Genomic DNA, 26673 nt, shown 5'->3' on the forward strand with positions numbered 1-26673 from the left:
AGAGGTCCCACCTATATCTCCTGCCTAGCTATTGGCGCTATTACAGCAATCACAGCAACACATCTTCACGCAGTGTACAACTATTATGAAACATAGGCGGGTCTCTGACAGGTGGAGGCTGGCACCATTCATGACTTTTACATTTCATGTATCTGTTCAAACCAAACTTAACACTGACTGAGTATCTGCTGAGTTTCTAGACAGTGGGACAGAAGGGTGCTGTGTAAAACAGACAACAAACCATCGAAAACACAGGCAGTGTGAAAGCAAAAGCCTGGAAAAAAACCCACCCATCTGTATGGAAAACAGAGAAAGGTAGAGGATCTACTGCCATTAGAGAAGTTCAGCAAACCTATTTCCAGGGAAAAGGCCAGGAGAACTCATTCACAGGCATAAACATTGTCAGTATTTATGCCCCAAAGTGGCTAATGTAGTGTTTGTCTGTCGTAGAGTATAGTGGCTTCATGGATGCTTACTCCCATGAGATCTCAACAAAACACGTGATAGTAAGCAGATATTACTGTATACCCACTGTACCTCAATACATCATTTTAAATAGATTTTTCAATTTAAGATCGAAAACCATGCTTCACATGCAGATCCCAACTCCATCTCCATCCCCTCCTCCCCTGCAACCCTTGCTAGGGCCCCCAGTCTGTCACCCTATCTCTGCTCCCATGCACAGGGATGGTGGGGCCTTCCATGGAGGATCTCGAAAGTTTGTCATTTCATCAGGGCAGAGCTGAGGCCTTCCCGCATGAGTTGAGGCTGTGACAGTATCCCTCATTGTGATATGGGCAGCCAAAATCCATTTGTATGCCAGGGATAAATATTACCCAAAGTTCCATAGATTACAGCTGACCTGAGCAAGTGGGAGCTCATGGACCCCAGTCTGACAACTGGGGAACCAACATAGGGCCAAACCAGGCCCCCTGAATGTGGGAGTCAGTTAGGGGCCTGGGCAGTCTATGGGACTTTGGCAGTGGAACCAGTGTCTATCCCTAGTGTACAAATGGATTTTGGGAGCCCATTCCACATAAAGGGACACTCTCTCAGTTTAGATACATGAGGAAGAGCCTGGATTCTGCCCCAAATGATGTGACAGACCCCACTTGAGAGGACTCACCCACCCTGGAGAGTAGATGGAGGGAGTAAAAGATGAAAGGGCTGGTGGGGGGAATGTGAGGAAAGGAGGGAGAGGGAAATGGGATTGGTATGTAAAATAAGATTGTTTTTAATTTAACTAAAATCAATTTAAAAAAGAACACTTGAGAAAAGATAAAAAAGAAAAAGGAAGTAAATAAAGTGTGGTGAATACTTTATATGAAAATAAAGTACACGGCGAGCAATAATTTACTCTGTAATTTTCTCTAACTGCCATTTGTGTGTCTGATGTCTTATGTCTGCTCTGAGTACTGCCCTCTTACCAGGTCCAACTCCAGAGCCTCCTACAGCAGGAAGACATGCAAATAAGGCTCCTCTGTGCCCATGAAAGCCAGCCCTGCCCTGACCTGGCAGCACTGGCAGAGGAGCCCAGATCTGGATTCCTGGGTCCTCCCATTCTGTGATCAGCACTTAACACAGGCCACTCGCCATGGACTCGGGGCTTATTTGGCTTTGTCTTGTTGTTATTTTAAAAGGTAATTAGTAGAGAGGAGATACTGTTTGTTGTGTGGACATGAGAAAGAGAAACAGTAGCTTCTGTGACAGTTTTCTGACTAGAATTCTCTGTTTGCAGATGTCCAGTGTGAGGTGCAGCTGCTGGAGTCTGGGGGAGGCTTATCGCAGCCTGGAAAGTCCCTGAAACTCTCCTGTGCAGCCTCCGGATTCACCTTCAGTAGCTACGGGATGAACTGGGTGCGCCAGGCTCCAGGCAAGGGGCTGGAGTGGGTCGCATACATTAGTAGTAGCAGTAGTTACATTTACTATGCCGACGCGGTGAAGGGCCGGTGCACCATCTCCAGAGACAATGCCCAGAACACCCTGTACCTGCAAATGAACAGTCTCAAGTCTGAGGACACAGCCATGTATTACTGTGCAAGAGACACAGTGAGTGAACGCTGCTGAGAGCTCAGACACAAACCTCCATGTAGGAAACTTGGAACCAGCAGGGGGCGCTGAGAGCACAGAAAGCTCTGGTCACATAGGAGCCTGTTCAGACAGGCAAACCGGGCTGGACTCCTCTCTGTCTGGGCTTCCTCTCCACACCACACTCAGGGTTTCACTCAACAGGTGTGATGTGTAGTAATTCAACAAGAGCCCAAATACCTATTCAATTATACATTTTCCATTGGAATCAGTGTTTTTTTAATTTATTTTACTGTTTCTCCCCTGACCTCTTTGCCTTTATGCCTTTTTCCCCTCTCTTCCTCTCTCGTCTCCATCTTCCTCTCTCCCTCTGCAGCCCCCTCTGTTCTTTTGGCCCTCCGTCTTTCTCTGTCTCATTGTATGTACGTGTGTGTGTGTGTGTGTGTGTGTGTGTGTGTGTGTGTGTGCGTGTGTGTAGGGAGATGATTTTACGTATCCGTGGCGGTGACCAGTCCCATATAGCTGTGTTTACGGGTACATACTTTCTCTCCCTACAATTCCCCAAAGAGCGAGAGTCTCCTCCCTCTCCTTCTGTTTATCCACTGTTTGTTCTAGGTACACGTGAACACACCAACACGGAAATCGTCAATGCTACAGATATTTAAATCTCTCCCTATGTGTGTGTAAGTTTGTATGTGAGTATGTATGTTTGCATGTGTGTGCAAGTATGCTTGTGTGTGTATGTGTACAAGTGTGTGTATGCCTGTGTGTACATATGTGTGAGTGCAAGCCTGTGTGCACATACTTGTGCGCGCCTATGTGAATGCGTGTGTGCATCTGTTTGTTCATGTGTGTGTATGCACGTGTGTGTGTGTGTACGTATACATGTGTGTGTGTGTGTGTGGACATATGATTCTCTCTATCAGTCTGCACATATTATCTGAGACAAGCTCTATAACTGTGCCTAAATTAACCAACTGACCACTCTGGTTGGTCGGTGAGTTCAAGTGATTATGCTGTCCCCATTTCTCTTAGATGCAATAACTTGTTCACTGCCAAATCTGTCATTTTTCTTGTCATGAAGATCTAAGTTCTGAAAGTAGATCCCACCCAAGCCCTGCTGCGTGGAAAGAACCTGAACTGCATAATCTATTTTCACAGCCCTGTTAAAGTTGTTTTTAAATTTGTAAGGGTATATGTCGTGAACAAAGTGCAGATCATCATCCAGTGCAGACATGATTATGTGTGGTGATCAGAATCAGGTCTTGAAGAAACAAAAGAACATGGAGATTGTTAGCCCTAGACTCAGGGGAGCTCAGAACCAGTGACAGTCTAGAGGAACCTGTGGCCCCTCTTGGTTCCTGAGATCACTACCCACACAGAAATATATACACATATTTAAAACAGTATATTTTATAAAGTTCTCATCTAATGCTGTAATTCAGCATAATGGTAACTTATTATTTAGTACATATGACACTTGATTCAAACAGTCATATTTTAATATTACATTTCTCATTTTGTTTTTTTCTTTTTTAAAAATTTGAGTTAGAAACAATGTCAATCCCACCTACCTCTCCCTCCCATCCTCCCCCACATTCCACACCATGCACTCAGGTTCCCACCCAATCTCTATCTGATACCCAGGGAGGGTGAGGCCCTCCATGGTGGATCTCCAGAGTCTCCCATTTCATCCAGGGCAGGACCTAGGCCCTCCCACAAGAGTCCAGGCTGAGAGAGCATCCCTCATTATGAGACGGGCACCCAAAGTTGATTTTATGTCAGGGATAAATACTACCCAAGGCCCCATAGATTAACTAGGCCTCCTTACTGAAACCCACATTCAGGGTGTCTGGATCAGTCCCATGCTTTCTACTCAGCAATCAATTCGGGGTCCAAGAGCTCCCCCTTGTTCAGGTCAACTGTTTCTGTGTGTTAAACCAGCGCAGTATTAACTCCTTTTCCAAGGAGTTCTCCCTTTCTGTCATTGGATTCCAGTTCAGTTCAGTGTTTAGCTGTGGGTGTCTGCCACTGCTTCCATCAGGCACTGGATGATGGTTCTGTTTCCCAGACTCTCTGGCAGTAGGATTGTAGGCTGGCACTCTCGTGATTCATGTCTAAATTCCATATATGAGAAGGTATATCATGTTTCTCTTTTTGTGACCAACCTCACTCAGGATGGTTTCTTTTAGTGTCATCCATTTGCCTGCAAATTTCAAGATTTCAATGTTTTTTCCTGCTGAATAGTACTCCATTTTGTAAATGTACCACGTTTTCTTTATCCATTCTTCAGTTGAAGGGCATCTACGTTGCTTCAGTGTTCTGGCTATTACAAATAGTGCTGCTATGAACATAGTGGAACAGAAATTCTTGTTGTATGAATGTACATCTTTTGGATATATGCATAAGAGTGGAATTGCTGGGTCTTGTGGTAGACTGATTCTAATTTTCCTGAGGAATCTCCACACTGATTTCCAAAGTGGGTATACGAGTTGGCACTTCCACCAGTGGTGGAGGAGTTATCTCTTTCTCCAAATCCTCTCCAGAATAAATGGTCATTGTAGTTTTTGATTTTAGCCATTCTGAAAGGAGTAAGGTGGTACCTCAGAGTTGGTTTGATTTGCATTTCCCAGATGGCTAGGGATGTCGAGCACTTTCACAATGTCTCTCAGCCATTTAGACTCCTTTACTGAATATAAACGTTTAATTGCCATGTGTAATGATCTGTACCTTGTTCAGTTCAGATGCCCATAGAATTTTAAAAAGCAACTTTAACAGGGCTGTGTGAATATCTTTGAAGTTCAAGCTCTTGCCACATAGGAGGGCTTGAATGGTACCTAAACTCCAAAATTCTGTCTTCATGACTACCAAAAAGCTGGGTCATAGGACATCCACATTTTGTGTAGTCTAACTTTTCTGCTCCACAGGGACACTTAGCCAAGGATAGAACCATGGATCTGATGAGGAAGGAGGTTTCTAGTGTAGTCATGCTCTGATATCACATGCTCCCAAACTATACCAGAGGGTTCTTCATGGTCTGGAAAATACCAGATTTCAATATATTGTCAGCCAAATATGGGAACGATATGCAGCATCCAGGACTACAGAGGCCAAGAACATGGGAAGACAGCAATGCCGTCTCAAATAAGTTAGTCTTGCCTCCTTCCCTGTGGTTTCTGTGTGTTCCTAAAGAGCACATAGGTTTGGAACATAGTCTGAACTTCCTGTCATTGTCACTTTAAGGGACACTTTGGAAGAGACCTCAGTATTAGAGAAATAGCCATGGCACTTGTGGTTTCAAAGGTTGAAGTTATTATGATAAAGCATGAGGGGACCTTGCCTGGGGGACATTGACAGATTCCATGCCAGGTGAGCATGAACAAAGATGGGAAAAAACATGCCAGGCAGACAGAGCTTGAGTAAGAAATTTTAATAGAAAGAGAAGGGAGGGGGAAAGGAAAGATAAAAGGGGGTAAAGGGACAGATAGAGGACAGAAGAGAACAGGGAGACAGGAAAAGTCCTGTCTGCCCCTAGGGAAGAACCGGAAAGAGATAGGGGAGAGGGAGGGAAAAGAGAGAGTGGGAAGAAAGGGAATGAGAGGAGCAGGAAAGAGGGAGTAACAGGGCAGGGACGGACTTTCTCTTAAAGAGGTCATTTGCACCTTGGTGCAATGAGGAAATCCTGGACTGACCAGGGTACTTACTGAGTGCAATCTCCAGGTGACAGAAGGAGGCCAGCGTAAAGCCAGAATCCTTAGAAAAGTGACTTAAATGATTTAACTGGCATGCCTGGAGATATCAGGAGGAGGTCCTCTTTCTTTTCCAGTGCTGTAAATTTTGTATCTCAGGATATACAGCCCTGAACAAAATAAATTTACATTCTTTTAGCATCCCCCAGTCTTGGGCACTGTGTGAGCAAGGGGACACTGGAAAGATGCTCCATTTCTGCATTGCTAGGTAGGGTTGGGAGCTGAAAAGACTCACAGCAGCCTGCTGGGTTAACCTCTCTTGCCAGCTCCACAAGGAACACCTCATTTCATTCAAGCCTCACTGAGAACAAGCCACTCTCCTTCGGGGAACATGGTGTTTTCTTAACTCCAGGACATTATCTGAGAACTTCCTGCTTTCACACAGGTGGCACCTGCACCTCCTGAAAGATGAAAGACAAACAAATCAGAAGTTCCCAGGGAAGCCTGCAAGGCTGTCTCACATGAATCATGAGCAACCCCAATGCCCACTGTTCCAGATAGCCACAGTCCATGTAAGAGTTCCCTCACTTCAAGGGTTGCATTAGCTCTGGAGCCCACTTTAAACTGCTCCCACCACTCACTCAGAAAACATTTACAGTCACTGAATGGAAATGATTTATTCCCAGATGGTTCTCTATGCCTTGGGTAGAGATGACCGGAATGAAAGACTGTAGCGAGTCAGAATGTAGGATGGTCACGAGACAAAGGAAAACACATGGTATACAGAAGACTCAGATGCTGGTGAACACTCATACACGTAATAAATAATGTCAAATAATGTTCTAAATGAGTCTTAAGGACGATGAGGTAATTGTTCTGCGCAAGATGGGGTGGGAATTTTTACATCATATGACCAAAATTGTTCCTCCTTCATCCCAGATATCTCAAATCCTTTGGGGATTTGGCAGATGCTGCACAGCCCATCTTAGGAAGTCATTTGTCTTTGATTCCTGGAGGATAAGTTCTGCTGACCCCAGACCTCCCCTATGGTCTGTTTCTCACTCAGCCTGTACTGACTCTGTGGGACTGGTTCACATGCTCCTAAGCACTGTCCCTGGGTCATTACGGACACAGGTGGGATTCCATGTGGGGTCACTTTGAGTGAACTCTTTGAATGAAATTAACTTCAGTTTATGTTTTCTAAAGGAGTTGCCAAATTTAAGTAAGCTGAAAACATCTGGGTAAGTTTCAGGAGATATGAAGAGCATAAGATATAACATTAAAATGAAAATGTTGTGAAATTCCTCTACTTCAATGTGCTGAGTCAGAATAGACATGAAGGGGACAGAGCTGTCATGGGTCAATCAATGTGCAGGGACAGGCTTCTCTCAGAATAGAGCCTGGAGCAAAGGATGTGTGTGGTTACAGAGTACACAGGGCTTGCATTAAGAACCACCTGGCATGCAAGAACCTAAGGGCAAATGTGGTGAGCCTTTTAGCCCATGATGGACCCACCTGTGGGAGATTGTTTATTAAGATTAATTAGGGTTTGCATGTACACCAAAAGAGTGGGCATAACCATCGTTGGATCCTAGACAGCATGAAAAAGGAAAATGCTAATTCAACACAAGCCTTCTTCATTTTCTGTATTGTCCCGCGCTACCGTCTCGCCAGCAAGAACGACGCAGAACACTTGGATCCTTCTGCAGTAAAGCTTTAATGCATCTTGAGAGATAGATGATCAGCTTCTTAGAGGGAAACCCCAAGCTAAGAAACCCAGCCCCTTATATAAGCCTAGGAGCTCCGAGTGAGACGTGTAGAGCCGGGATTGGTGGTTTGCACATCACCCCAGATGACGCCACGGGAGAGGCACAGCTTAAACGGTTAACTCCAACTGACAGCAGATGTCAGCGCCATCTTCTAACGGTTAACTCCAACTGACAGCAGATGTCAGCGCCATCTTCTAACGGCAATAGCGATAGCGAGGGCGGCTCCTCACATCTCCCCCTATTCATTTATTTTTGAAGCAATAGGACACCCACAACTTTGGAGTGGAGATAGAGGTCAAATCCCCATGTGCAAATTTGGAACATGTACAAAGCTCCTCTCCAGGGTCTTATCCCCAGAGAGAGCCCTGACCAGTCCGATGTCGTTTTTCTGGGGGAAGGAGATCATGACATAGAACCTTCATGCAAGATGACTTATCTCCCAGGAGAAAGTCGTTATACCGCAGACCTCTCCTGTGCAGTGCTTAGCCTTGCAACTCCTTGGGCTGCTGAAGCCTACCCACTCTATCCCGTGCAATGAGACTAGCCTCGTGGGGTGCAAGAGCTGGGAGGCCAGCGACCTATTGCTTTAACATGGTTAACCAAATGTCAGGGGAGGCTCCGTGTTCTAAGGCAGCAAGTGCTTGTGCCACCACCACTTTGTCTCTTTTGTTTGGGCTCTGAGCTTACACACCATCCAAAGCATCAACACTATTCCACAGCAGAGAACTAGGCTAAATGATCCTACCCCCACCCATTCCTTAAAATAAGAAAATGCAGATGAAATCCAGGAGGAGAGGCCTTCCATCAGAGAAAGATCCAGATGCGTCGAATTCACTTGCAGGATCGCCATTCTCAACTCACGGAGTGTCTGCTCAAACTCAAAAGTCCAATTCTGTAATAAATGTTGAGACAGAGCTTGTGACAGGTTAGCTGCTCTTGTAAAATTCTCATATTGTACTGAAGTGACACAAAGGCCAGGCAACTTTTGTTCACATCCCAATTGGGCCATCTGCCACAATATATCCAATTGTTCCTGAACCAAATTAATCTGTTGGTTTACCAACATCAGGCCTCCTTGTATCTGAGAATTGGCAGTGGCCTGTTTATCTAGGACCATGGTCACAGTGGCCTATAGTTCATTAATGGTTTGAGTTGTCTGCACAGTGGCAGAAAGTGCAAGGGCCGAGGCGGTAACCGAAGCAGTAACCGCGGCGGTGGCTATCAGGCCCACAATAATAGCAGAGATCCCAAAAATCTCGCTTTTCCCTAAACAAACTCAAATTACTTGGCGTCTCAACAGGAACTGGAACAAATCGAGGCATGCGCATTACCAAAGCAAAAGGGTGCTTAATAGCATCCCAGCATAATGCATAAAAACAATTCTAAGCAGAGCAATTTATTTCTTTCTGATTCTTACCTAAGGTATCATTACTCACAACCCAAATAAAGGGCAGCTGAATAATTAGTTCTCTTAAAAGGGGTATACTTAACATTGGAGGAGGACCAATCAGATGATCCATAGCTCTGTCCCTCACTCAGACTGTTGCCTAATGCCCCTTTCCAATCAAAAGTAATCTGTCCCTTCTCACTATCATAGGAGAAAGATCAGTACAGCTTCCATTAATTCAAAAGGATTAGCATTAGATCTTTCTGGATCCATATGAATAAAATTATCCTTTAATGAAGAAATCACAGTAAAGCACAAGCTTCCTACTAATGACAAGGTTCTCTCATCCTGAAAACTCTGTATCTGAGGATCTAAAGGCAAAAGGGCAAGCCCCAACTCTCTATTAGTTGTGAAAAATCTAGGGAACACCTGGGCATTCTGCATCACTGGCATCGGTAGGGGAAGGTAGACATGATGGCCCACCGTAACTCTCCCATCATACTAGGAACCATCATCCCGAGTAGGAGAGTCTTCATCACCCACTTGGCCTCCATCCTTCTTATTCTGGAGTTGTGAAGGAGCTCTTCGAGTGAGTCTTTCAGGGATCCACAGGGGGTTTTCTTCCTCCTGTGGAAAAACACACACAGCTCCCCTGGATCTTATAAGAATAGGATCCGGGCCTTTCCAGAGATCAGTCAAGACATCTTTCCATTTTACCATTTCTTTTGGCCTATCAGGCTCTAAACTGTGGCGATCAGCCGCAGTGTGGCCTTGGGCATCAGAGTTCAAGAAATTAAGGGTAAAAAGTGCCATGGATACAGCAACTCTTGGTACCGAGGGTAGAACATCCTCAATACTCCCCTTTTGTTTAATCAGATATGATTTGAGTGTACGATGGGCACGTTCCACAATGCCCTGTCCTTGAGGGTTATAAGGTAGGCCAGTTAGATGGGTAACATCCATTTGCCGACAAAACTGTCGGAATTTTTGAGAGGTATATGCTGGTCCATTGTCTGTTTTTAAAATTCTGGGTTTTCCCTAAGCACTCCAGGCCTCAAGGCAATGTTGAATCACATATGAGGCCTTTTCCCCTGTTAGGGGTGTGGCGAACATTACGCCAGAACAGGTGTCAACAGAAACATGAACATATTGAAGCCTTCCAAAAGAGGGAATATGAGTAACATCCATCTGCCACATCTGCAATGGTCTAATGCCACGTGGGTTTATTCCCATGTGGGGAGTAGGTAAGAATTCGCAGCAATTCTGGCATTGAGTAACAATTTCCCTAGCCTCTTTCCTGGATAGAGCAAAACGACGGCGCAAGGTCTCAGCCGTCACATGAAAGCGCTTATGGAATTCTTTTGCTGCTTGTGCATGGGTAGACAAGGCAGCGGCCACCAGCTTTGTAGCCTTGTCCGCTAAGTCATTCCCTAAGGACATGGGACCTGGGAGTCCAGAATGTGCTCGGACATGGGTAATGAAAACAGGAAATCTCCTATTTAACAAGGCAGCTTGTATCTTCTGAAAGATGTTAGCAACTCTGCTGGAGGATCTTATTATTCCAGCTATCTCAAGGAGATTAACTGCATTAACCACATAAGAGGAATCTGATACAATATTGAGGGGTCCTGGAAAAGCCTCAAGAACCTCCAGTACTATCAGACATTCTACAACTTGAGGTGAAGTTTCATTATATTGTTTAGATATAACCCTATCCTTGACCACATAAGCTCCCATACCAGTTTTTGATCCATCAGTGTACACCACAGTCCCATCTGGGAGTGGGTCTTTAGCTGTCACTTGTGGAAACACTATAGCCTGGTTTAGGGCAAACTGTAAAATTGGATGCTTTGGAAAATGATTATCAATTTGTCCTGAAAAGGAAGTAACTAAAACTGCCCAATCACTAGATGTGGCTGCCAAGGTCTGAACTTGTGCAGCAGTATAAGGCACAATCAAGGAATCAGGATCCCTGCCAAAATGTGTAACAGCTGCTTTTATTCCGCGAAGCGCGAGCTGTGCAACAGCATCAGGGTACCAGTCAATAATCTTAGCAGGGGAAGCATTTGGATGAATCCAAAGTAATGGTCCATGTTGCCACAGGACTGCAGTTGGCAATTGAGCTGTCTTAAAAACACACAGATTAAAAGGTAGTGACTCCTCAATACGTTGTAATTGTGCTTCCTGTAAGGCCTCTTCCACCATCTGTAAGGCTCGGTGGGCGGCAGGGGTAAATTTTCTGGGTGAGGAGATATGAGGCTCACCCTCCAGGAGATCGAAGAGGGGTTTTAGATCAGCAGATGGAATTTTTAAAAAGGGCCTCAACCAATTTATATCTCCCAGAAGTTTCTGAAAATCATTTAATGTTTGTAAGTGGTCTTTGCGAATTTCTATTTTCTGAGGAACTATATTTTTGGGAGTAATCATTGAGCCCAAAAAGAGGCCTGTATCTGCAATTTGAACCTTTTCTGAGGCAATCTCTAATCCCCACTGTTTTAATTCAGCCACCAGCATGGGAAAAGCCTTTTGTAAAACATCTAACTCTTTGTGACAAATAAGAATATCGTCCATATAATGGATAACGATTAAAGATGTAAATTGCTTCCTAATTGGCTCCAAAGCCTCCTGCACATACAGCTGACATATTGTTGGGCTATTGGCCATGCCTTGCGGCAGTACCTTCCACTGAAATCTCTTGTCTGGTTCCATATGATTAAGAGAAGGGATAGTGAAGGCAAACCTTGGTCTATCCCGTGGGTAAAGTGGAATAGAGAAGAAACAATCCTTAATATCTATAATAATAAGCTTCCAATCTTGAGGAAGTGCAGAAAGCAAAGGAAGGCCTCTTTGAACAGGGCCAAAAAGATGCATCTGATTGTTAATGGCCCGCAGGTCGTGGAGTAATCTCCACTTCCCAGATTTCTTCTTAATAACAAAAATTGGTGTATTCCATGGGGAGGTAGAAGGCTCTAGATGCCCCAGCCGTTCCTGTTCTTGCACTAATCTTGTGACAGCCTCTAATTTTTCAGAGGATAGAGGCCATTGAGAGACCCATAACGGCTCCTCTGTTTTCCATGGTATGGGTCGTGAAGCCTCAACGGCCCCTAAATAAAACCCAGTCCTTTTCTACCCCGATTTCCGTGTTGCGTAATGGGTTTTATTCTGCCTTGTTCTTGCCTACCCAAGCCTCTACCCTTTGTATACCCCATCTTTGCCATAATGGCTGATGCCTGGGGGAGTATTCATTAGTTAGGGTCATGCCCATGGCTTGTAACACATCCCGTCCCCATAAATTTACAGGGAGTGGCAACACATAGGGGGTAAAACATCCCTGTTTGCCCTCAGCATTCCGCCAGGTTAAGGCTGAGGCACTGATGGCAGGAGAGGACTGGTATCCAAGACCTTGTAGAGAATGAGATGAAACAACAGTGGGCCAAGACTTCGGCCACCAATGGAGTGAAATAATGCTTTTGTCTGCTCCCGTATCCATTATCCCTTCAAATTCTTTTCCATTAATTAACAATTTTATTGTAGGTCTCTCATTTAGGGGTATAGCCAGATAGGCTGAATCACTTCCAGAAGATCCCATAGCCCTTTTTTGTAAAGTGTAGGTTTCTCCATCCCCGAGGGAGGGCAGCAACACCAGTTGTGCAATTCTATCTCCCTGCTTTATAGAAAATACACCCCGAGGGCTAGAACAGAGAACTTGAATCTCCTCTTTATGATACGGGTCAACAATTCCAGGATATATAATGAGTCCCTGTAAAGTTAAGGAGCCACGGCCCAGAATAAGCCCAATGGTGGCAGGGGGCAAAGGTCCAGGGGAATGGACTGGGACCGGTTGAACATTCATTTGGGGCATGAGTAAGAAGTCGGAGGCGGCACGCAAGTCCATTCCGGGGGTTCCTCGGAAGCCTCTACTTCCTCTTGATTGCTTTTCTGAAATTGGTTCCCATATTTCTGAGGGCCCTGGGACCATGGGCCCCGTGACCCGTTTTTTGATTGGGGTACCTTGGGTTCTTCAATAGGGGGCAGAAGCCTCCCTTTTACATCCCGGACTGACCTGCATTCGCTAGCCCTATGATAACCTTTACCACAACGATGGCAAAGCTTCGATTCTCTTGTTCTTTCAGGGGCTTGACAATCTTTCTTAAGGTGCCCCATTCTCCCACAATTAAAACAAGCTTTTCGACTAGATAAATCTCTACGCCTGTGCGTTTGTAAAATGGCGGCAGCTAGTCCTGCATTGGTTAGGGGTCCCCCAGCTCCCTGCACACTCTGAGCCAATCTTGTAAACCTTTGCTTTTGCGAGGGGCGATAGCCGCCGACATTCCTGGGTTGCTTGTTCATAGACAAGTTGCTCAATCAGGGGCATAGCTTGTTCTGAATCACCAAAGATGCGACTGGCGGCCTCTGTCATTCTGGCCACAAAGTCTGAAAATGGCTCTTGGGGTCCTTGGACAATCTTTGTAAGGTGTCCACTGGACTCTCCCTTTTTGTGAGGGCCTTCCATGCTTTAATAGCGGCGGCCGACACCTGACCATAGACACCCCAGATGTAGTTGGTTTGATTAAGGGCATGTTGACCCTGACCTGTCAGCATTTCAAATGTCCACTGCCTCTGATTCTCATCTTCAGCCGTGGCATTAACTCTAGCTTGTGCCTGGGCTGCATCATACCAGAGAGCCTTCCATTCCATGTATTGTCCCATGTTGGGAAGCACTGCTTTCACTGTCGTCTGCCAGTCAGTGGGAGTCATGGCAAAATTAGCAAGCCTTTCCACCTGTAATGTGGTAAAGTTAGCATTGACCCCATAATTACGAACGGATTCGGCCAATTCTTTGATTTGATTGTAATCTACAGGGGTATGTACTCTTCCGCCTTCCACATTCTCGAATACTGGAAAAGCCATTTGTATTTTTCTCCGTTCCTCTAAAGGTAAAAAGGAGTCAGTACCAGTATTCAGCCGAAGCTCATACTGCGGAGGCGCTGAGGGGCGTGAGCCCGCCGGATTTATAGGCGGTGGCCTCACATTCATTTTTGTTTTCAGTGGCCGGTGTCTATCAGGGTGATATCTTTCTTCCTCATACCGTGCCACCTCCTCCTCTAGACCACCTTCTTCGCTAGAATCCAGAGTGTCAGAATCAGAATTATCTAGCTCCAAGGCTTCTAGCTCTACTGTAGGGTATAGACTAGATTCTGGCTTTTTCTTTTTCTTAGATTTGTTAGGGGGTGAATGATCACTCCCTTCTCTCTCCCCCTTTCTTAACTTCTTGGGGAGGGCCTTTTTTCTTAGACATGTCTTTCCTTTTGCGAGCTCCCATTCTCTCACTCCGTTCAGTTTCTGACATGCTATCCTGAACTTCCTCTAAGGTTCCCTGACTTTCTATTATAGCAGGGTGACAGGCCTCATCCTCCAAGCAGTTTTTAACTAGCTTCCAAATGGCTTTGGTACCTAAGTGGAGATCTCCTTCTGCATGCTTCCTGTCTAGTTCTTTACCTAGCTTGTTCCATGAGGCCACAGTGAGGGACCCGGAACAAGCATACCATGGTGCCACTCTATCTACCTCCTTCACAAAATTTTGAAGTGTTCGTGGTGCAATTTTAAGATCTCTTTGTTTTAGCACAGTCTGTAGGGCAGTAACCACTGACTGTGACAACCCCATCGCGCTGGCGGCTTATCTAAAAAACGGCGCTCAACTCCGTTACCAGACTGACAGCACCAGACTGACAGCACCAGACTGACAGCACCAGACTGACAGCACCAGACTGACAGCACCAGACTGACAGCACCAGCCACGATGAAGGAGAAGGACAAACAGGACTAGCACCAAAGCCTCCACTGACCCGTCCCACGGTGATGACAAACTAAGGCCAAAGTCGAGAAAAGGGGTGTTCAGGATAAAGCATACCTCTCTGAACTTACGTCCCTGCAGTTCTGAATCCGCCCCGTCTTCCGAGGGGTCTCCCGCGGCGCCGGCGATGTTGAAGAGTTCCCGGGTTTCGGCACCAGATGTCCCGCGCTACCGTCTCGCCAGCAAGAACGACGCAGAACACTCGGATCCTTCTGCAGTAAAGCTTTAATGCATCTTGAGAGATAGATGATCAGCTTCTTAGAGGGAGACCCCAAGCTAAGAAACCCAGCCCCTTATATAAGCCTAGGAGCTCCGAGTGAGACGTGTAGAGCCGGGATTGGTGGTTTGCACATCACCCCAGATGACGCCACGGGAGAGGCACAGCTTAAACGGTTAACTCCAACTGACAGCAGATGTCAGCGCCATCTTCTAACGGTTAACTCCAACTGACAGCAGATGTCAGCGCCATCTTCTAACGGCAATAGCGATAGCAAGGGCGGCTCCTCACACTGTATCATGATTACAGTGGATCATACAGCTGCTTCAAGTTCACGCTGTCTTGACTTCCCTGATGTAATGGACTGTGACCTTGAAGTATAAGACATAGCAAATCTTTCTCCATTGAGTTGTTTCATCAGGACATTTTATCACATCAGGAAAAGATGCAAAGGGAAGTGTCATCTGAGACCTCTGGGAGAACAGTGGTGGACGCCAGTTTCTACTTTATTATCACCCTAATACCCGGGGCAGCATTTTCCATGATGACAAGACGCTGTGCTGTGACTACGATGGCAGCCACAACAGCAGCAATATCCTCCTCTGTGTCCTCTCTCCAGCTGCAGTTGCAGGACCACCACACAATAAGGTCAGAGTTCCCAATATAACAGTGCAACTCTTAGCAGTCACAATCAGTCTCCATCTGTCTCTGGACCCTGGTTGAGTTTTCAGCCTTACGGTTGACAAATTACTATACACAAGTTCCTCCTGACACTAGTGGCCTCATCAAGGTCATGGGTCCTGGGGTGAGACAATCTTCTAGCATGCAAGGTGGAAGCACAGAGAACACCAAAGAACATGCCTGTCTAGAGACCCATTGAGAATGATAGGAAACGTGAATAATCCTTGGGACTGGGTACAGCACACACAGATGAGTGTTGTAGGATTTTAGAAGATGGAATGGGATGGTTAGTACTTCATTGTGAGAATACTCCCAGGGTTCTGCTCCAGGAACAGCTGCTGGAGTCTGTCCCAAAACTGTGAAAGAGCTCACAGACTCATTGTCACATGCACTGATGGAATTCTCTGTTACAGACAGCACCTGTTATTAAGCCAAGTTCACCAAGTACCCAGAATGTGAACATGGCATGAGGGTGAAAAAAGCCCAGTCCTCCAAACCACAGCTACGTTTCAGTGACACTTCCAAAACCCAAGTCTCCCTGCTGCTGAGCTCTGTCATGGTGAAGTTAGGGACTATGCTACATGACAGAGGATTAATAGCCCAGAAATAAAACCCCCATCTACTGAAGCATCTCAATGTGATATGCTGGCAGACCCACCTTGGACCTAAAACTCTCACCTGCTTCAACAGGGTCAGTAGAACCTTGCTTACCACAAATTCCCAACACCCTGCTACAACTGCCCCACGCTCAGGAATGGCCTTGTATTCGGTACGGATGCTCCTGTGACAAAACTAAAGACATACATAATCATAACAATGATTTTTCTTTAACCACCACTGTTTTAGACTGATGTGGACATACAGGAGAAGAACATGGACAGGGACGCCACGAGACGTGGGTGTCTGCTATGCAGACCCCAGAGAAGACAACCGTATCACACGCACAAAGAAATGTGGAAGGGGAACACTTCAAAGTTCCTTCGGAGAGCTGAGAGAGGACATGGAAGACACCACCGCTGAAAAGTTGTTTTCCCTAGACTCCACAAGGCCCTGATCTCTGGAGCTCCCTCAGCTTGAACTTAGTTCTACAAAATGGGTCATGGAAGATCCAACGTGACCGCAGTGAGCCCTAAGCACATAAGCAGGGATGTAGTGATTTGATTCAGCAAAAACAGTATTAGTCATTCCATTAACCTGCTCTCACAACATCATGAACATATGCTACCATAGAATGAGAACACAGGTGAACACAGGCTGTAGGGTGTGACTGGGTTTTTAGGTACACAAATGCAATGATAATCTCAGAAGTTATGGGCAGCATTGAATGTCATAGATTTTAATTCTGTACATAAGGGACTTATTGGGCAGTGGCCAGGTAAGGGAAGAGGGGCTTGAATAAAATTGGGTGTGTGCTTAGGAATAAGACCTCAGACTTTAGCACACACACTGGGATGACAAATAATGAAAGTGACCTCTTGAAGCTGAAAAGTTTCTGTAAGGCAAAGGACACAGTTAACAAGACAAAACAGCCGCCTATAGAATGGGAAAATATTTTCAGCAATGCCACATCTGACATAGGACTGATCTCCAAAATATGCAAAGAATTCAAGAAGCCAGCCACCAAACACCAAATAATTCAATTACAAACTGGGGTACAGAACTAAACAGAGAATTATCAAAAGAGGAATCAAAAATGGCTAAAAGAAAATTAAGAGATTGCTCAACATCCTTAGCTATCAGAGAAATGCAAATCAAAACAATTCTAAACTATCATCTTATACTTGTCAGAATGGCAAAATGAAAAACACCAAAGGCAGTTTATGTTGAAGAGGATGTGGAGAATGGGAAACACTTCTCCATTAATGGTGGGAGGGGGGCAAGCTCGTACAGCCACTTTGGAAATCAGTAAGGCAGTTACTCCAGAAAATAGAAACCAGTCTACCTTAGTATACACTCAGGCATGTACCAAAGGATGCACATTCATGCATTTAAACAGTGGAGTACTAGACAGCAGGAAAAATGGAATCTTGAAATTTGCAGGCAAATGGATGAAACTAAAAGAAACCATCCTACATGAAGTAATCCAGTCACAAAAACACAAAATGGTATGTACTCATATATGGATTTTATATTTAGAGCAAGAATTACCAGTCTACAATCCAAACCCGCAAAGAAGCTAGGAAACAAGGAGGACCATAAGGAAGACATACATGATTCCCAAGAGATGATGAAAAGAACAAGTTCTCCTGAGCTTTTTGGGAGTATAGGGGAGATGGCAGGAGGCAGAAGAAAGAGAAAAGAACAAGAGGAGGTAGGAGGAGAACATGTGTGATCAGGAAGGTTGAGAAGGGAGTTGAATAGAAGAGAACAAGAAAAGAGACACATTAATAGAGGGAGCCCCAATAGTTTTAAACAGAAATCAGGTAGTAGGGAATTGTTCAGAGACCCACAATGATGACCCCAAATAGGACCCTAAGCAATAGTGGAGGCTATCTTAGATGCCCTTCCCCTGTAATGAGAATGATGACCACCTTAAATGCCATCCTAGAGCCTTCATCCAGTAGCTGCTGGGAGCAGAATCAGAGATTCACAGCCAAACATCTCGAATCCATTTTCAGAGAGGGAAAAGTGATTAACTAAGGGGTCAAGACAAGGTTCGAAGACCCACAGAAACAGCTGACCTGAGCATGTGGGAACTCATGGACCACAGTCTGACATTTGGGGAACCAACATTGAACCAAACCAGTCCCCCTGAATGTGGGTGACAGACTGGGCAGTCTATGGGGCATCTGGAGTGGAACCTGGATGTATGAACGGACATCATGAGGCCATTTCCTATTTAGGGATACTCTCTTAGCCTAGATACACAGAGGGGGGTCACATAGACACTGCCACAAATGATTTGACAGATTTTGGTGATCCCTCATGAAAGGCCTCACCCTACCTTGGGAGTGGATGGATGATGGGATGGGGGGGTCAGTGGGAGGTATGGTAGGATGTAAAGGAGAGGAAACTGGAATTGATATGTAAAATGCTTATAATTTAAATAAATTTTATATTAAGAAAGGTCTTAGCACTGACAGTCTCTTGCATCCTTTTTGTATGCATGTTTTGTTACCTGGTATCCTTCGTAGATAGAGTTTGAAGTCAATAGTCCTTTGGCTTCCTTTTACGAGTTTTCAAATAATATTTTTGTTAATTCTTTGAAATTTTCTTTCAGTGTTGTCTTAGTCTGTGTTCTATTTCTGGGAAGAGAAACCACGACCACGGCAACTATCATGAAAGAAAGCATTTAGTTGGGTATTGCTTACAGTTTCAGAGGTCTAGTCCACTAGCACCATGGCAGGGAACATGGCAAAAGAATCATTGTCCAGGCTTAGCATTTGAAAACTCAATGTCCACCACCAGTAACACATTTCCCTCCCACAAGGCCACACACAGCACAGACTTGCCTGCGGACCAAACTGATGGAAGCATTTCTTCCACCTGAAGTTATTTGTTCCCTGATGACCCTAGCTTGTGTTATGTTGACAGGAATCTCATCACCACACAAATGGATAGGCAGGTTCTGTCTTTACTACATGACCCAAGAAGAGAGTGTCCATGTGTCCATCATGCATGAGTATATTAGAACTGAACAATTAAAAAAATAAGGATCCATCTCCCAAAAGAAGATAATTTTAAAAAATGATGGATATGATCATGAACATGTTATCTATTCTAGCAACTTTTTCTTAGTGAATTCCTTCTATTAAGTTTCATGAAGAAGCTAATCCAAAGAAGTAAGACAGTACAACTTACAGACACAAACACTCTAAGAGATAATCAAAGACAAAAAATACTTCAGCAATTGGAATTATACCAACTTCCCAGATACAGTATGAGAAATGTGTTATAATTTCTGTAATACTTCTTCCCAAAATTTTATGACTACAATGAAAATATCAGTCAAACCCAAGCAGAACCACACTGAGAAGACTGTCTGAAAAGTATTGTTCTAACAGCACAGCATTATGAACAAGAGAAAGAAGAGTCATAGTGTGGGTGGCCATCAGAACAATCACAGGATGGGTGACTCCATAATGATAAGCCAGTGTCACCATGCCACTCACAGTAGAAAACGATTGGGAAAAAGAAATAAGTTGTGATAAATGTGAGGCTTCCAAAGCCAAATAAGACAGACATTTTCTGAGTCCCGACTGAGGAGTTTGGTTCCGGCTCTGAACTTCACTTCCTTGGTGATTTCCACTAGCAAGGCCTGGAGAAAAGCTCTACACCTTATTGTTTTCTATGTTGATGCTTACCTCAAGATTAGAGTTTCCAGTGTGCAAGCATGTCCTCTTCTCCTCTTCACTAACTGTCATCAGTAAGGTTTCTCTGTCTTTTATTATTACTTTTGTTTATATGAATTTCCAACCGCGTTACAGGCTACTGATTATTATGGGGTGTTGTGAACAAATTGTCTTCACATCCTGCACAAGACAAACATCAGTCTCTAGGATGGAAAAATGAAAACCTTGCCCTGTGCCTCCTTTTATCCTCTCAGGATCCTCCCCCAATGCAAAGCAGCCTCAAGCTGAGAATGAAAGCCCAGGCCTAGCTGAGAAGCCCCATCTCCTTCTCACTCCAGCCTAGAGCAGACATGGCTGTCCTGGTGCTGCTCCTCTGCCTGGTGACCTTTCCAAGCTGTAAGTATGCAGGGTTTGAGGAGAGGGACCTAGGCTTGTCATTATGGGATGTATGACTGATGGTGATGTTGTTTGTCACCAGATATCCTGTCCCAGGTGCAGCTGAGGGAGTCAGGACCTGGCCTGGTGCAGCCCTCACAGACCCTGTCTCTCACCTGCACTGTCTCTGGATTCTCATTAACCAGCGATGGTGTGAACTGGATCCGCCAGCCTCCAGGAAAGGGGCTTGAGTGGATGGGAGCAATAGATTATGATGGGAAAACATACTATAATTCAGCTCTCCAATCCCGAATGAGCATCAGCAGGGACACCTCCAACAGTCAAGTTTTCTTAAAACTGAACAATGTGCAAACTGAGGACACAGCCATGTATTACTGTACCAGCAACACAGTGAGTGAAATCCAGTGTGACCCTGAACAGAAACCTCCCTGCAGAGACATTCAGGACCAGGAGGGGGCGCTGAGGACCAACTGCGACTCTGGGAACTGTAGAAGTTACTTCAGGTCCTAGAAAATACTGGGCTATGCTATAGGAGAATGTGCTTAGTTGTCAGAACCTGTGGGCTCCTTTCTACCCAGGGGAAACCTCTAGAGGCTCCCGCAATGGTCAGGTTCTATTGAACTTCCTATTGATACACACACTGGAACAAATGACTTTCCTCACAAATTGCCTGCAATCTATATGCATATTGTTGTCAGACATCTCAGCATATAACTATAGATATTCCAAATATATGCATCCCATTATATGCATGTATTTCTACAGCAGACTGCAGTTTTGAAAAATCTGTAACTGATATTCTTTATTTGGGGTGTACGTATGACGGAAAACCCGCCCCTTCCATGAATTAATACTATTTTCCCATGACGCCTTGAAAACTTAATTATACGTTGCTTCCTTCTTCTAAACCAATGGGAATTATAAGAGATCGTGTGGTTATTATTTTACAGATTCAGTTTTATGTATTTCACTCCCAGTAGAAATGACCTTTCATGTCAACGTCCCAAATCATGCCTCATCTGCAAGTGTATTCTGTGCCTTTAGATTAGGAAATTCTCAGCCACTGGTGTGCAATTCAAGTTGATTCCAGCTGAAGGAAATCCAAGTGACATTTTCTCTTCATGTCCTGCCAGATGTAAAGAGTGGACTGTCCAGATCTCTTTGAATTAGACCCCTGTTCCTCCTCAGGCCCCTTATCAATAGGGAATCCCTAATTTACCATTAACTGCCCAACTGGTGTCTTGTGTTTCTGCTCCTGTTCTCTCTTCATTTGAGAGGTCCCAGATAACACCCACAGACTCCCAAGGGCCCTCCCTCTGTCTCCCTAGTCAGGTCAGGAATGCATTGGTTGACCATGCACATTTCAATCCCAACACATCTCTCTTAAGGGATCTCTCAAACTCCCATCTGCCTCTGCCCAAGGGTTCCGTGTCTCTTGTCACGGGTGCTCTCTGTTAAGATTATTTTAGGTTATGTTTCCACCAGCCAGTGACCATTCAGGTTCCTCATGTGGCCAGGAAATCTAAGTAGTATATTTCAACTCTTACTGACCCCTGTCTGTAATTCCAAACCCAGTCATTATTTCATATATTTCTCTGCACCTCTTCTACAGTATCATCTGCATTACAAATGTTCAGGGTCCTGATGTCTACCTGGCAGATGCTTCACAGAGGCCTAAAGCAACCCATGTAGTGGTATTGCTAATCCTTTCTGACCTCTTGTACTGCCATAATCACCACATACTCCCAGACTCTTCTGCCAGACTTCCCGTCCTTGAATGTGTGGGTGCTGTTGCCATACTTGTTTCATTTTTATGGTTTACTGGGTATCTCTTCAAATACAGTGTGATAAAAGCCATCTTCACCATTCCAGTTACTGTGGGTCACCATGTTTACCCACTTAAGTCACATTTACCAGAGTCTTCGTTATGCATTTTTATTAATTTTTTACTCTAAACCTTTCTGCATTTGTCAAATACTAATTTCTTGTATATTTAAATGGGCTGTGAACATTACACAAAAAAATTAAATTGGAAAATGAAATCTTCCCCAACAGATGCCTCAAACAACTTCATGACATTTAAAGGCCAGTTAACATTGCCCATATATCCACATGTGTGGAGACAAGCACTGCAAAACAGGACATCTACCAACAAACACTGTCTAAAAAAAGGATTCTTTCTCTCCAGCAACTACTTATATCCAACAGCTCCTCAGTTGGACAGAAGACTTGGAAGTATCCTACACTAGGGGTGTGGACTTAGGTAGGATTTACACAGAAAACAGTAGTTAGGATGAGCTGATGACCATGATAACGATGTCATGTCCAGTAAGCAGCATTTCACAGCCCTCTTCCTCATGCTCCAACTCTTAGGCTCTTTTCACCTCTGCTTTCCCAGTGCTCTCAGAGAGCCTTGGAAAGATATGAGTGGGGCTGGAAATCCATTTGTCAAATAATGCAACAGAGACTGGGAAGCACAGACACTGCCTGTTGTGCATTCAGAACCTAGACAGTGTGTTCTGCGTGTCCTGCCTTCTGTTTGGCAGGTTTTGGAAATAATGCAGGAACCCTAGAATTGGAAGACATTTTAAGTGAGGGACAAAGAGGACCAAGGGCAAGGGAGCAATGGTGACATAGAAGCAAGAGTGAGGTGTGGTGAGAGAAAAGAGATGAGTAGTCGGGGAGCATGAAAACGGATCAGATACACAGAAGGTCATCATTACCCTTAGTCCAAATACGAGGTATGCTAATTGTGTTGATTGGAAGAAATGAACATTAGACTAGCACAACTTAAGGGAGTCATGAGATGCCTGGTTTGAGGTGGAGGAAGATAATGGAAATTGGGAGTGTAAAGGACTCAAAGACAGAATGTCAGGTGCAAAACAAGTGAGTTTGCTGCAAATAGAAATGTGTCTCCTTAGCAAGCAAGGATGAGTAGAGTGACAGCACAGACTTGCCTGCAGACTAACTGGTGGAATCATTTTTTCCACCTGAAGTTACTTGTTCCCTGATGACCCTAGCTTGTGTTATGTTGACAGGAATCTCATCATCACACAAATGGATAGGCAGGTTCTGTCTTTACTACATGACCCATGAAGAGAGTGTCCATGTGTCCATCAAGCATGAGTAAATTATAATTGAACAATTAAAAAATAAAGATGCATCTCCCAAAAGACGATAATTTTAAATAATGATGGATATGATCATCTTTTCTAGCAACTTTTTCGTAGTGACTTCCTTCTATTAAGTTTAATGAAGAAGATAATCCAAAGAAGTAAGACAGTACAACTTACAGACACAAACTCTCTAAGAGATAATCAAAGATAAAAAATACTTCAGCAATTGGAATTATTCCAACTTCCCAGATATAGTATGAGAAACGTGCTATTATTTCTGGAATACTTCTTCCCAAAATTTTGTAACCACAATGAAAATATCAGTCAAACCCAAGGTGAGGCACACTGAGAAGAATGTCTTTAAATATTGTTCTAACAGCACAGCATCATGAACAAGGTGAAGAACAGTCATAGTGTGGGTGGCCATCAGAACAATCACAGGATGGGTGACTCCATAATGATAAGCCAGTGTCACCATGCCACTCACAGTAAAAAACGATTGGGAAAAAGAAATAAGTTGTGATAAATGTGAGGCTTCCAAGGCCAAATAAGACAGACATTTTCTGAGTCACGACTGAGGAGATTGGTTCCATCTCTGCACTTCGTTTCCATGCTGATTTCTACTAACAAGGCCTGGAGAAAAGCTCTACACCTTATTGTTTTCTAAGGTGATCCTTACCTCAAGATATAGAGTTTCCAGTGTGCAAGCATGTGCTCTTCTCCTCTTCACTACCTGTCATCACTAAGGTTTCTCTGGCTTTTATTTTTACTTTCACTTATATAAATTTCTAACCATGTTACAAGCTACTGATTATTATGGGGTGTTATGAACAAATTGTCTTGACATCCTTCACCAATACAACAATCATTTTTAGGAACCTGTGTGTTCATGAGCTACAAGCCAAGAAGAGACAAAGAGAGATACAACAGTACATTGAGACATCTAGACTGTGATAAATCAAGAGCCTAGAATGATTGTACCCAAACCAGTCCTATGGATATCTTCCCATAAACACATGGAAAATCACATGTACTAAATGGCTGTCAAATGCTTTCTCATGACTTATTTCCCAAAAAGTCATAAGAATATGACACCTCCACAGATACCAAGAGAAAGAATGTTAAGCAGTTGTTTAAGCAGGATTTCTGATTAGCAAGAGACCCGATGTCATTTTAATTCTCTGCTGCAAGTTTTAGGGCCATACAAATGTGTTAAGGACATGGTATCCTATTTTGCCTACACTAAATGAATGAGGACTCACGTACTACGAACACCCCCCTTTTTTCCTACAAAATCTTCACAGTATAACTGTGATAATTTATGTTTATCCAGACATGAGAATCCAGCCTGGACAAAGAGAATGATCCTGAGTTTCCATCACCAGCTCCTCACAAAACACAAGGCAAACATCAGTCACTAGGATGGAAAAATGAAAACCTTGCCCTGTGCCTCCTTTTATCCTCTCAGGATCCTCCCCCAATGCAAAGCAGCCTCAGGCTCAGAGTGAAATCCCAGGCCTAGCTGAGCAGCCCCATCTCCTTCTCACTCCAGCCTAGAGCAGACATGGCTGTCCTGGTGCTGCTCCTCTGCCTGGTGACCTTTCCAAGCTGTAAGTATGCAGGATTTGAGGAGAGGGACCTAGGCTTGTCATTATGGGATGTATGACTGATGGTGATGTTGTTTGTCACCAGGTATCCTGTCCCAGGTACAGCTGAAGGAGTCAGGACCTGGCCTGGTGCAGCCCTCACAGACCCTGTCTCTCACCTGCACTGTCTCTGGGTTCTCATTAACCAGCGATGGTGTGAACTGGATCCGCCAGCCTCCAGGAAAGGGGCTTGAGTGGAGGGGATTAATAGGTTTTGATGGAAAAACATACTATAAATCAGCTCTCAATCCCGAATAAGCATCAGCAGTGACACCTCCAAGAGCCAAATTTTCTTAAAACTGAACAATGTGCAAACTGAGGACACAGCCATGTATTACTGTACCAGAGACACAGTGAGTGAAATCCAGTGTGACCCTGAACAAAAACCTCCCTGCAGAGACACTCAGGACCAGGAGGGGGCGATGAGGTCCAATGGCGACTCTAGGAACTGTAGGAGTTACTTCAGGTCACAGAAAATACTGGGCTATGCTATAGGAGCATGTGCTTAGTTGACAGAACCTGTGGGCTCCTTTCTACCCAGGGGAAATCTCTAGAGACTCCTCTAATGGTCAGGTTCTATTGAACTTCCTATTCATTCACACACTGGAACAAATGATTTTCCTCACAAATTGCCTGGTATCTATCTGAATATTGTTATTAGTCATCTCAGCATATAACTGTATATATTACAAATATATGCATGCCATTATATACATGTATGTCTACAGCAGACTGCAGTTGTTAGAAATGTGTAATTGATATTCTTTATTTGGGGTGTGCATATGATGGAAAACCTGTCCCTTCCCTGAAATAATGCTATTTTCCCATGACGCCTTGAAAACTTCATTATACATTGCTTCCTTCTTCTAAACCAACAGGAATTATAAGAGATCGTGTGGTTATTATTTTATACAGATTCAGTTTTATGTATTTCTCTCTCAGTAAAAATGACCTTTCACTTCAATGTCCCAAATCATGACTCATCTTCAAGTGTATTCTGTGCCTTTAGATCAGGAAATTCACATCCACAGGTGTGCAATCCCAGCTGACTCCAGCTGAAGGAAATCCGAGTGACATTTTCTCTTCATGTCCTACCAGATCGAAAGAGTGGACTGTCCAGATCTCTTTGAATTACACCCCTGTTCCTCCTCAGGCCCCTTACCTATAGGGAATCCCTAAGTTACCATCAACAGCTCAACTGGAGTCTTGCGTTTTTGCTCCTGTTCTCTCTTCATTTGTGAGTCCCCAGATCACACCCACAGACTCCCAAGGGCCCTCCCTCTGTCTCCCTGGTCAGGTCAGGAATGCAATGGTTGACCATGTACATTTCAATCCCAACACATCTCTCTTAAGGGATCTCCCAGAGTCCCATCTGCCCCTGCCCGAGTGTTCCGTGTCTCTTGTCACGGGTGCTCTCTGTTAAGAGTAGTTTAGGTTATGTTTCCACCAGCCAGTGACCATTCAGTTTACCCATGTGGCCAGGAAATCTAAGTAGTATATTTCAACTCTTACTGGCCCCGTCTGTAATTCCAAACCCAGGCATAATCCCATATATTTCTCTGCACCTCTTCTACAGTTTCATCTGCATTACAAATGTT

The 26673-nt window shown here is 44.4% G+C and overlaps 3 gene segments (V, D, J or C); all 3 read left to right on the plus strand.

Annotated features, from left to right (window-relative positions):
• LOC106021008 overlaps positions 1 to 26673 on the plus strand; it is a gene marked incomplete in the record, with an annotated part of 314407 nt that overhangs the window by 20676 nt on the left and 267058 nt on the right.
• Positions 1483 to 2245, plus strand: LOC121139213. The segment is given in 2 exon segments: positions 1483 to 1640; positions 1739 to 2245. Coding segments are annotated over 2 exon segments (375 nt in total).
• LOC121139209 lies at positions 20245 to 20838 on the plus strand. The segment is given in 2 exon segments: positions 20245 to 20313; positions 20396 to 20838. Coding segments are annotated over 2 exon segments (474 nt in total).

This window comes from Mesocricetus auratus, unplaced genomic scaffold, assembly GCF_017639785.1.
Source record: "Mesocricetus auratus isolate SY011 unplaced genomic scaffold, BCM_Maur_2.0 Super-Scaffold_15014, whole genome shotgun sequence".
Lineage (NCBI taxonomy): Eukaryota > Metazoa > Chordata > Mammalia > Rodentia > Cricetidae > Mesocricetus > Mesocricetus auratus.